This window comes from Maylandia zebra, linkage group LG6, assembly GCF_041146795.1.
Source record: "Maylandia zebra isolate NMK-2024a linkage group LG6, Mzebra_GT3a, whole genome shotgun sequence".
Classification (NCBI taxonomy): domain Eukaryota; kingdom Metazoa; phylum Chordata; class Actinopteri; order Cichliformes; family Cichlidae; genus Maylandia; species Maylandia zebra.
In genome coordinates this window covers 40964950-40977802 of record NC_135172.1, presented here as the reverse complement: position 1 = coordinate 40977802, position 12853 = coordinate 40964950, and the positions used below count along the sequence as shown (strand labels likewise).

General features: G+C 44.6%; 1 protein-coding gene across 4 annotated transcripts in view; it reads right to left on the bottom strand.

Moving 5' to 3' along the window:
* The window catches only part of rptor (regulatory associated protein of MTOR, complex 1), a 209975-nt gene that overhangs the window by 34851 nt on the left and 162271 nt on the right, over window positions 1-12853 (bottom strand). For all 4 annotated transcript variants that reach the window (XM_004538776.6, XM_004538777.6, XM_012919090.3 and 1 more), the window contains 2 exons: window positions 9598-9753; window positions 1919-2037 (listed from right to left, as the gene is read on the bottom strand). In XM_004538776.6, the coding sequence (XP_004538833.1) occupies window positions 1919-2037; window positions 9598-9753 (275 nt within the window). The remainder of the gene's footprint in view (window positions 1-1918; window positions 2038-9597; window positions 9754-12853) is intronic.

The window sequence follows — 12853 nt, the reverse complement described above, 5'->3', positions numbered from 1 at the left end:
GTGCAGGGCACGACTGAATCCTGTCTCCTTCCATTCAAGGCGTCTTCCTTGTTCTCTTATGTTGCTTGTCAGGGACCTAATCTTTATAAATATGAGACCACTGTTTGTTAAATTGACTTGAGTGTGCAGGTCCACAATAACTCATGCTCCAAAAATGTGTTACGGTGCTGGCAGAAGAAAACGTCTATTGCATTATATTGTTAATCGCGTCCTGTTCTTTGTTTTATTGCAGCTGAGACGGAAGCCTCGATGCAGAGATGCTGCCTGTGTGAAGGTAACAGAGGGAACAATTGGTGTTGGTGGTGGAAAACACAAGAAATCCTGCCCGAGGCTTAGGATGGGTGGTGGAGTATAGTGGTTATTATAGCTCCTTAAGTTACGGCAGCCTCTTTGCTCTGCTGCGCTCTGCCAAGCCTCGGGGAGTCATTGGCCCTTAATTGCATTTGCACAAAAGTAATGGCCTTTCGGAGGAAGCAAATGCCAGTGGGAGGGAGGGGCATGTGTGCTGGAAGCTGATCTTTTTCACTGTATAACCATGAGGTGAAAAAGAACTGATATACGGGGATACAGAGACAAAAAGTCAATTATAATATCCTCATTATATTAGACTCCAGAAAATGAGATGATACTCAGTTTTAAGAATTACTTATAACGTGGACAGCGGGAAAAGGAAGAAAAGGCTCAAACCTTAAATTCAAAATGCAGTAAGCAAAAGCTGTAAAACTAATTTCCCCGCTCTTTCTTGAATGCTTGTCAGTGATACACATACGCCTTTTTGAGAAACAATCAGCAACCTGAAGAGCTGAAAAACGAAGCGGATGCAGTTCCTCTAATGGCCACATGAGGGCGGCTCTAAAAGGAAGTCAATCCATTTAGATCATGATAAAAAAGGCCCAACATTACCGCTTTAGATTTTTAACAGCCTCAATACTTATTCTATGGGTATTTTACATTAAATTAAGGCACATTATTATTTATTGGACAAATTCATTAAAAATTCTCCAAAAAGCACCGAAACCACAAACACGGAGTTCAGCGACTCGATTGGTGGCTACAGCTACCTGTGCAGGCAAAGCACACACACCTCTAATAATGCCCAGCGCCAATTCACAGGTGTCTTTGTCGATGTTTGTATTCAATCTATGGATGAATACGTTATCCAAGCTTGCAAGCATTAGCTTACTGCTAATTACAACATAGCAACCATCAAAATGCTAACACTGAGGCTTCAGAAAGGGACTCCACAACCAACTATGCTACAGTCACACTGGGGGAAAAAAAAAAAAAAAAAAACAGTGCTTGGGAACTGAATGCAGCAAGACCAAAATAAGTGTGACCACGTAAAGTGAACATGAAATCAGTCTGTTGCCATTTTCAAAGCAGGTCTGGTGCATCAAAACGGCGACAAACCAGCATGAAGATGGAGTCAGTCAAAGCACAAAATTATAAAATATTTCTATTTTCTTGCTGCTTGGCCTAATAATTTTTTTTAAGGACTGTATATTGGAACCAGGATAAACCTGCTTAGCAACCACCCTATTGCAGAGTCGCATCCCAGTCCAACTGGCTGTAAGGTGTCAGCAACCTGTCTGCTGTTGTTTGCAAACCATTATCGACCAGTGAATGAAGTCAGTCTGAGTCATCTGCACTTGTTTGGAGAAACGCTGGGTTCTATTAGACAGCTTGTGTAATCATCTTGTGATCAAAAGCAGTAGCCCGGTTCCCACAAATACTTGCAATCTGTTCCCAAACATAAACTAATTCACTGCAGTTGCCGGGAAACCACAGGTCAGGTTTTACTTCCTACTCAAGAGAAGGTTGTTATCCTGTTCTTGCTCTGGTGTGACTGAGCCAAATGAAAGTCAGTCTTTAATACACAGTTTGTGATAAAAGCTTTAAAGACCCGAACATAACGCACCTTGTATGCTATGCTATTGAGGACCTTCATGGCCAGATCTGACACTTCAGGAAAAGGGTCTGCAGCCAGATGAAGCAGCACTCTCCAGATCTGAGTGTAAACACTGTTGAAGGACACGCCTAGAAGAGACAAATAAAACGAGAAAATTCAGCTTGGAAGCAAAGTTTTAAACAACGGACACAAATCACACACATTGAGAAAATTAACACACGTACAAAACACCCACAAACTCATACTGTACACCTCACTCTGATGTAGATCTTATAATTCACTTCATGTTCATTACAAGAAGAGCTAAGTGCTCATCTCATTAGCTTCATGCTACCCTCTCCGGTCATTTACCTCTCCTGCAGTTATAGGTTTTTTTGGCTGGCAGAGGGAAACGGACCTCTGGTGTAAGCTAATGTACACAATTAATCAACGCACAACACACACGCGCAACAAACAGCTGGCTCTCCGCATCCACCGGAGCTCCACTGCCGAGAACTGTTGCTGTTATCATGAATACAAATGAACAAACATTTCCTGTTGTCAAGGTGTTTTTGTTCACTCGTCATTATTCTTTTCTTCTGCATCGACTTTGCAGCGAATGTGACAATTTGCTGATTTTCTCTGAAGCTTGTTTGTTGTTCTTTGAACTTTCTCCTCCTTCTGTCATTTTCACAAGAGTTTCTTGCTGACAACAGTTTGTTTGGAGGCACCACCAGCCTGTTGTGTCTCTTTGTGTTAGAATGAACTCTTTTTCTTATTCAAACTCACCCTAGATTGTGAGCCTTTACTTGCTCCTGCATGTTTTCCTTACTTAGCCCTCTTCCTGCTGCAGCCCCTTTTCTACTCTAGCTCCATCTAAAAGTCCTTCAGTCCGTCAGCTTCAATCTGCCGTCTTTCTCAGTGTCAGGCACCGGGACACTTGGCAGTCCCCAGCTGTTGCAGTTTCTCATTTTGAATTGATTATTCCCTCCTTCTTCTCAGATCTCTCCGACTATGAAGGCAGCCGTGCAAATTTGACCTCTAAGGATGACCGCTGTCACGCTCTACCCTGCCCAAATCTCCACTTTTCTAAAAATCCAGGATTTATAAACCCTGAGAGGTAACGAGAACGACTGAAGTCTGGACCCACTAACTGAGACTCCCTGCCAGAAAGTGCTTCAAACAAGGGAGACAAAAAGGGCAACCGCTCCCCCCAAAAATGGAGGAAGACAGAAGGCAGCAACTAGGGGATGGATGCAATATGAAAGATGTGGTGTCGGCGCAGCGAATCCCAAACAGAGTGCAGAAGGAGGGAAAAAGAGAACAGAGATGGATCATACATTTCAGAAGCCTCTGTGCTCTGACATATGACAGAGAGTGATCAAAAAGGCAAGATATAAAGAGAGAAGACAAAGAATAAGTAAGAAAAAAAAGCATCCTGAACAAGGAGGGAGAGATGAAGTGACGGAGAGAGCAAGAGTGACTGCGGGAGGAAGAGAGCGAGGGAGTTAAAGAGGTGATTAGACTGCAGCCTGAGGGCCAGGATATGACTAGCGACAGCTAGCCAGCGTGCTAGCTGCTGCAGTAAACAGCCACTTGATAAATGTGAAATAGGGTTCCTCTCCCATTTAACTGCTGCGCACAAATTACCAGTGCACCATCCCTACACAGTCCACATGAAAGAACGTGACGGTGAATATCATTCACTGGCTGAGCGCTGCAGCACAGCCGTGTCCTGACGTGACACTCGTGTCGTCCCAAGTCTTGTGCAGAGAGAAACGGATGTACAGTAGTAAAGATGTTAACCGCTGGCTAAATGAACCACTGCATCATTTTTTTATAGCCTCCACCAATTCTTGCAGATGACATAAATCACTTTTAACACTGCATATCATTTTTTGGGAGATTTAAACGGCTGAAACATAAAAAGTACATCAGAATGTCTGAAAGCAGTGAAGGACCTCGTGTGTGTAAAATATATTTTTAATATATTTCGAGCGAGAGGTAAGCAGTGTAAGCAGCCCCAAATCATACCTGCGGTGCTCTTTAAATGTGAGACTGCCTCAAACACACTGACAAAAGTGAATTTAAGCTTCTGATGTAACAAATTTGAAAGTTGGCCCAGGCAGACTAAAAGTTTGCATTAGTCATGGCCTACCTTAGATGCACAGCTTCACAGCTTTAGTCTGGAATGAAAATAACAGCGCGGTTCACAGACTGTGAACCTTACTGACTTTTGTATATTAGCTTTTTTAGCACCATCACAAAGATAAAACGGTTGATGTTGTCTTTGTCAGCTGCTAGATGGATGGACGTGGTGCAGCTATTAAGGGTCGTTAGAGGGCGAATGGCTGTAACGGCTGAAATAAATACTGCATCCAAAAGGAAGTAACCTTTGTGGACAGAACTTAACCACGGAAAGGGCTTTGTCCACCTTCGTGGTTACAAGATCAGTTTTTTGCAGATGATGTGGGCTGCTGCCCTCTAGGTGACCTTTCACCATGAGGTTTGGATGAAAGCTGAGCAATTCTAAATTTGAAACCTGCTTTGAATTGGGGATTAAATGTTGCATATGGTGGAGTTAAAGCACCTCAGGGCGCAGTTCAGAGTGGAGGAGGTGGTTGACAAGTGGACTGCTGTACCAGTCTGTTGTGTTGCAGCTTATCAATCTAAGCTCACCCTGTAAACAAGAGGCAGACACGACAATCCTCAACAGTGCGTCTGGGTTTGTGTTTAGAGGTGAGGTTAAATGCTAAGTCAGACAAGGGGAGCTCAGAGCAGAGCTGCAGATTTTATGCATGGACAGGATGGCTCCAAGGTGAGGTGTCTTAGAAACGTCCACCTGAGAGAAGACCTCTGAACAGACCCGTGTGGCCTGCCTGGGAGTGCCTCAGTATTCCTGGAGAAGGAAGGGAGGCGGTAGCAAGGACCGTACAGCTCTGCTTCAACTGTGACCCACACTCAGAGAAGCAGTACTGCATGTATGACTGCATGTATAGATGCCACAAGCTGCAAATGCGCAATATGCATCTAGTTTCAGTACTGTATCGTGTTTTATAAAGATATTTTACATAAGCCGTGTGTCGCCGTTTTCTTCAGATTACTCATCAACAACATTCAGCACTAAATCGAGGAACGATAAATCAGGCAGACACCTAAAAACCTTACATCCCAAAACAGTGTCCTCCAAGCACAACATCAAAGACTTTTTTATGTTACTGAAAACAAAAGATTAAAAACAATCTCTGAACCTCGGCTGAAGCCATATTAGATATTTATGCCTTACAAATGAACCTCCCAGCTTGGGGGTAATTATAATAACAAATAGTAAGTCCATCAATCAGTGCTCTGACCCTGGCCCACAGCACACTTTTATTACCCTGTTGGTTTTGTGCAGGCAGACTCCTGCAGCTGCTGCATTCAGCATTGAAATCTGTTCCAAAATGCTGGCCTATAATACACGTACCCTCTCAACATTTCTTTGTTTGCAGATAGATGAGATAAATCGGTGAATGCATGATGCTGTTTACCACAAAGTGAGAAACAAGTTAATGCTTTTTGTTTCCAGTTGAGATGAAAAAGCAAGCCCCAAGGGTCTTATGAAAGCAACTTCAAACCAAACAAAGGATGGAAAAGAATAAGTTAAGAACAAATAAATCAGAACGGCAATTGAAGTCTCAAATGAGTTAGATAACTGAATCTAAGTGACAAAAGAAATGCAAGAGGCAAAAGCAAATCTAATTCTACACAAATCTGCACTCAGGTAAGCATTTTAGCCCTTTCTTCGTGTCCCAGAAACATCCATTCATCTTCTCTGCCCACTGTGAGAGAAGGCGTTTATACTGGCTCGCTGAGGGGAGTGTTTGGACTCTGCTCAGCTGTGCTGGGGGAACCGTTTAGTGGGTGAGACCCCAATATGTTTATTTATTTAATAACCCATTTACATGGACGGGAAGCTCACGCCAGCAGTGCACGTTGAAAAACGTTTCAATGGGCATCAAATTTTAGATTTGTCAGACTAAAGGGTAAAGAGAGCGAACACTGCCAACGTGTTTTTAATGATTTTCTTCATCAAACATTAATTTCCAAGCTTTGGTTTCCTATTGTGTCTGCGCTATTAAAAACAAAAAAAACATGAAAAAACTCTGAAAATCCCACCAGAACAGCTGGAAGGCCCTGATGAATTTGACTTCAGGTTTCTGGATTAGCCGAGAAATCCCTGAAGTTTCTTTTAGAGAGCAGAAAAAAGCCAGAACAATGTGTGTCTTACAGAATAACTCAAATGTGCGTTTGAGCAGGTCTCTGTGCACATTTACACAGTTAAAATAGAGAAGACACTGGTTTGCTTTCTCCTCAGAGGACCGATATGAAAATAACTAAAACAAAGCCAACTTTTATTACAATACCTCAAACTACTTTCACGGCAACTTGAATGTATTCTTCAGAGCTCAATTTTACATTTTTGCTGTGTTAAAAGCATTAACTGAGATGTGATGGGGCAGCTGGGAGATTAAGAAAGGTTTCCAAGTTAAAATTTAACATTAAAAAAGGAAAAAAGAGGGAGAGGGAATCCTGAGTTTCACTTTCCTCTTTCTTGTGGGGGTGGAAGTGAGTTAATAGTTGTTCTGCTCACACACAAACTGCCTGTCAGGGCGCATGGCGCAGCCCGCCAATCACCTGCGAGCAGCAGTAAGTGAACAGGGGCGACTTCGGTGTGTATCAGGAAAAGCACTTTAATGTCCCAGCCCCCCGCTCCCTTCTATGGTGTCCTTTACACATCTGCAAACCTTTACACTTGCTCTATTCTTGGATTTGGAGCTTTTCCGTCTGTGGCCTTGTTTCAGGGTTACTCTACTGAGGCCTCGCACTCTTCCTCTTCCCTTCACCTTCTTCAGGTCATTTATTTCCTTCTATTTTTCTCTCACGCACAGCCCCCTGAGGATTGCTGCTCACGTGATGGAAAATATTGCAACACTGTCCCTGCTGCTGACTGCATCATCCAGCAGGGTTACAGCTGCATTAGTCATGCTAATGAATGTCTCCAGATACAGCCGACACACAGTAAGCAAAGCTTATATACAATGAAATAATAAATAAAACAATGATTTTCTACATGCCCTTTGTCTCCGGTTCTGTTCATAATTTTTATGGACAGGATTTCTAGGCGCAGCCAGGTGGCGGAGGGCTTTCGCTTTGGTGGCCTCAGAATCTCATCTCTGCTTTTCGCGGATGATGTGGTTCTGTTGGCTTCATCGGGTGAGGGCCTCCAGCTCACACTGGAACGGTTCGCAGCCGAGTGTGAAGCAGCGGGAATGAGGATCAGCACCTCCAAATCTGAGGCCATGGTTCTCAGCCACAAAAAGGTGGAGTGCCCACTCCGGGTCGGGGATGAGTTCCTGCTCCAAGTGGAGGAGTTCAAGTATCTCGGGGTCTTGTTCGCGAGTGATGGGAGAAGGGAGCCGGAGATCGACAGACGGATTGGGGCTGCAGCTGCAGTAATGCGGACGCTGCACCGGTCCGTCGTGGTGAAGAGGGAGCTGAGTGTAAAAGCGAAGCTCTCAATTTACCGGTCGATCTACGTCCCTACCCTCACCTATGGCCACGAGCTGTGGGTAGTGACCGAAAGAACGAGATCGCGGATACAAGCGGCAGAAATGAGCTTCCTCCGAAGGGTGGCTGGCCTCTCCCTTAGAGATAGGGTGAGAAGTTCGGCCATCCGGGAGGGGCTCAGAGTAGAGCTGCTGCTTCTCCACATCGAAAGGAGCCAGCTGAGGTGGTTCAGGCATCTGACAAGGATGCCTCCTGGGCGCCTCCTGGGTGAGGTGTTCCAGGCATGTCCCACCGGGAGGAGGCCCCGGGGCAGACCCAGGACACGCTGGAGAGATTATATCTCTCGGCTGGCCTGGGAACGCCTTGGTGTTCCCCCGGATAAGCTGGAGGAGGTGGCTGGGGAGAGGGAGGTCTGGGCCTCTTTGCTTAGGCTGCTGCCCCAGCGACCTGGCCCCGGATAAAGCGGATGAAGATGGATGGATGATTTTCCAAACAAGATGCTCATTTTCAAAACCAACAGCCCATCTCAAAGAAGACTACTGGCTTAAAGGTAAACTAATTTGCTTTGAGACATCATAATAGAGCTCTATAAACTTAAAACAACCCATCTGAATGTTAAATGATTGTGAAATTGATATAGGTTAGCATGCTACTGTTGCATGTTGTTCCTCCACCTGTATCTACTGACTATTTCTTTGCTAGCAATAGAACAGATTGCGTATTAAGCGAGCTGACACCACACCGTCAGCTTACATGTTATTAGCTATTAGTTGCTTTGCCTGTGAATATAGCTGTTAGTGGTCGGTGCTCTTATCAAGATATTAAATAAATCTGGGTTTAGAATAGTGCATAGCTGCTGTTATATAATGTTTGTTTACCTTGTGCATGCTGCTTCTTAAATCATCTGTGGTTTTGTAAATGCAAGTGTTGCTAAAGACGGTTATTGTGGCAGATGAGGTTTTGACTTCGATAGTAAATGACAGTATGCATGTGTGTGTCTAGCCTATATTTTCTGCATGTTTCATACCAAAATCTTTAAAAAAAAAAACACACAAAAAAAACAAACCTACATTTCATAGTTTGAAAAACGCTTTTTGCTCTCTTCAAAAAAAAAAAAAAAAAAAAAAAAAAAAAAAATTCTCTTCGAGACACAGGACTTTTCGCAGCGGTGTTTCCTGGTTGAAGAATCACTGCTACTGAGCTGAACAGTTTCCTTTTACATCATATGACTGGGCTGCAGCAGGACAGTCCCCTGATAGAGAAAGAGCGAGCTCTGGGTCTTACTGGTGCCCGAGTCAGTGGCTTGAATTGATATGGCTTGGGACCACCATGGTCCTCCACCACATTAATGTCTGCTTCAAGGGATCCTGGAGGGGAAAAGTCATCAACTTCAAAAGAGCCCCCGGGGTCAGAGCTGCCCGGTGCTTCTGTGTCGCTCTCCATTCTTCTCTGGCCTGAGGATCAGTGAGTAACACCTGCCTCACACATCTCACGTCCTCAGTGCCTCCTCAGGGTCGTTCTCTACCCTTGCACACTTTAAGTATTTTTCAACGAAGGGCCAGCTCTGTTCTAGGATGCCCTCTGGACCCAGTGGAGGTGGTGAGTGACAGGAGAATGGCGGCTAAGCTGTCATCCCTGATGGACAACATCTCCCACCCCATGCAGCAGACTGTGACAGCACTGAGCAGCTCCTTCAGTGGGAGACTGCGGCACCCACGGTGTGGGACGGAGAGATTTCGCAGGTCTTTCCTCCCCACTGCTGTCAGACTCCATAATAAAGACTTTAACTGATCAAGCACACACATCCATACATATGCAATAATACTAAGTGCAATAATCCTTTCTGTCATCGTTGTATTTTTACTCAGTTGTATATAGTATTTGTATTCTATTTTTATCTTATTGTATATTTATTTTATTTTATTCTACTGTATATAGTATTTTATTTTATTCTATTCTGTACAGTTGTGTACTGTATTTATTCTTATTGTATTCTAATTTTTGCCTCATAACTTTTGCACTGTCCACTTCCTGCTGTGACAAAACAAATTTCCCACGTGTGGGACTAATAAAGGTTATCTTATCTTATCTTATCTTATCTTAACATTTACTTGTAGGAAACCACAGACAGAACTCGGGTAGTACTGGACATTGGTTACCTATGAGGGAGTTCAGAGAAGAATACGAGGACACCCGTCGCATTTTGTCGATGGTTTCAAAAGAGAGGATGTACTCGTCGTTGTCAGGACTCCCCAGGGTGCTGCTGGCACTGCTGCTGGTGCTCAAGTTACCAGGAGAGAAGGCTGCTGGTCCACCTGGATAGAGGACAGCAATAAGTTATGAGCATTACAAACGTAATCAGTTGAAAAGGAAGCTGATTAGCTGCTGTAAATATGCCATTATGTACATTGAAAAAAAGAAAACAAAACTGAACAGTCTAATCAAGTGTGAAATGTGTAAACTTGGAGGCCAACGACAGAAGTCATAACTTCATTTCAGACGTCAGATCCACTTGTTTCCTGCTGTAACTACCATAAACACCGCTCATTACTCTGACTCACACAACTCCAACTCCCATGCATCGGCCAAACAAACTGCAGGCTGAAATGTGGAAATGGAGATTGGTGGAGAATGGAAATACGTTCTGCTCGGTGCTTATTGATGATAAACACCCCTGTGCATTGGAATAAGCACTGAGAATGTGAATTAGAAATGGTGTGAGCAGTAGGTTAGGCACTTCACCAAGTGCCAGTGATTTAGCACCACTCAGGGCTTAGTCATTGCTCAGCCTGGCAGTGGTAGACAGAGGGAGGGCAGTTAGCTTTGGCTGTCTGAATCACTGAACACAAACAGGAGGTCACAAGCTCACTAAGGACAGTGAGTTGTGCTTGAAAAGCCCTGGACCCTCGTGTTAGATTTACGTGGCTACGGCTTAAATTTTATTCCATGAATATTTTGATTAGCATTAGGTTTTTTATTGTTTTTACTCACACTTTAACTTCCCTTTTTTAAATATGAATAAGAAGAAAAGTTCACAAAAGGTTTTCTGAAGCGGACAAAGCTTTTCCTTGAAGTTACGGCTGTTTGAGAAGCAGAAAATAAGCGTGACGGGTTGAAAGACTCAATTTCAGTCCGTACAGCTTTTCCTCTGTTTTGTGGTTGTCACGCTGACCACCAGGAAGGACAGAAATGGACAACGCAAGGACCAACTGACCAAATTACCCTGAATCACACCAGCGGCAGACCAAAAAAACAAAAACAAACACAAAGCAAACCCAAAAACAAACAAAAAAGTTAAAAATTTGAGTCCTAAAAATGATTTTTGTACTGGGGATTAGTAAAGATAGAATACCTGCCAAACAAGTAACATGAAGAAAACTCTGTGAGCTGGCCAAATGTCAGCAAACCCTTCTTGTTAACAGGGAGGATTCACACGTACTCGAGTCGTGCTTTGATGCTGAGGTGATCTGCTCACAAGCAAATCAAACTGCATTCATTTAAATGCTCCAGATTTGCCAAAAAATATATCAAGTAAAACATATGACAATATTCAGAGTGAGCTGGTTGCTTGTGCAGCTTGTCATTCAACATCAAAAGAGACGTGAATAATCACCCTGTTAAAAACAAAGGCAGCTGGTCTGGCTCATGCTGACTGATAACTGAAGCTCTGTTAGTTTGTTTTGTCAATGATTGGCTGCAAAGATCCCCTCACCGGTCACCCAGCGTCATACAGTGCAGTATGCCTTTGGTTTAAAGTTCAGCACCATGGACAGCTCCACATTTCCACTGGTGATTAGGCCGCTCAGGATTCAGATGCTCTGAACCCTCGATTTCCTTAACACGGTTATCTCAGTCATCTATTTATTGTCGCTGGCTCTGAGGGAAGGTGGCCTTAAAGACAGACGATGACCTGAGGAGCAGCACCAATCCCGCCCAATATAAGATAAATAAGGATTACGATCCAAGATGGCGCCGCGTATGGATGCCCTGGTGTTTCAGTGCGTTACTTCTGTCTTGTTTTTGTGCATAACTTCTGTGTCTGGGCACTCCTCTGGATATTCTTACACCAGAGAAGAGCTTCTTAACCACAGGACTACAACATCTGTGGATTTACTTCCAATATTTGTCGCATCCGCGGCAGATTTACTGCAGACTCTGATCAGGAAAGTGAGACGCCGAAAGAGAGGTAAGCGAGCCGGCGCACTCGTGCGTCTGAGGAGACGTGGACTGCGAACTGCTCTTCCTGGGATCTTCCTTTCCAATGTACGATCACTCAGGAATAAGACAGACGAACTGGCCCTGATGAGAAGCATGAACAGAGACTTTGCCGCCTCCTGTGTGTTATGTTTTACGGAGACGTGGCTCTGTGAGGACATCCCGGACAGCGCGCTCAAGCTGGAGGGCTTTCATCTGCTGCGCGCTGACCGGCAGGCCTCTCTCTCTGGTAAGACCAAAGGTGGAGGTGTCTGCTTCTACATTAATAGTGGCTGGTGCACAGATGTAACAGTGATTGCTCAGCACTGCTCTTCCTCTCTGGAATACCTTTTCATTCACTGCAAACCGTTTTATTCTCCGCGGGAGTTTGCTTCATTCATCCTGGCCGCTGTTTACATCCCGCCAGATGCGGATGCGCAGGCAGCTCAGTGCGCACTCGCGGAGCAGATACTGCACATGGAGCGGACATTCCCGGACTCTCTCATCATTGCTCTTGGGGACTTTAACAAAGCCAATCTGAGCCATGAGCTTCCCAAATACAAGCAGTATATTAAATGCCCGACCAGAGAGGAGAGGACATTAGACCACTGTTACAGCACGATCAGCGGGGCCTATCGTGCGGTGCCCCGCGCTTCACTCGGACTTTCTGACCACGTCATGATCCACCTAATCCCCGCGTACAGACAGAGGCTGAAGCTCTCCAAACCTGTCGTGAGGACCAAAAAACTGTGGAGCAACGAGGCTGTGGAGGAGCTTCGCACGTGTTTGGAGTCTACGGACTGGGACACAATGAAGGCTGCTTCTAACAGCTTGGACGAGTTTACGGACACTGTCACCTCCTATATCCACTTCTGTGAGGACAGCATTGTGCCATCACGCACCAGGGTGAGTTATAACAATGACAAACCCTGGTTTACTCCTAAACTCAAAAAGCTGTGGCTGGAAAAGAGAAAGGCGTTCAGAAGCGGAGACAGGGACTGCTACAGAGAGGCCAAGTACAGGTTCACTAAAGAAGTGGACATTGCTAAACATCAGCACTCTGAGAAGATGCAGCAGCAGATCTCAGAGAATGACTCGGCCTCTGTGTGGAAAGGTTTTAGGAATATCACCAACTACAAGCCTAAAACCCCCCACTCCACTGATGACTTGCTCTTAGCCAACACCCTCAACGACTTTTACTGCCGTTTTGACGAGCCATCG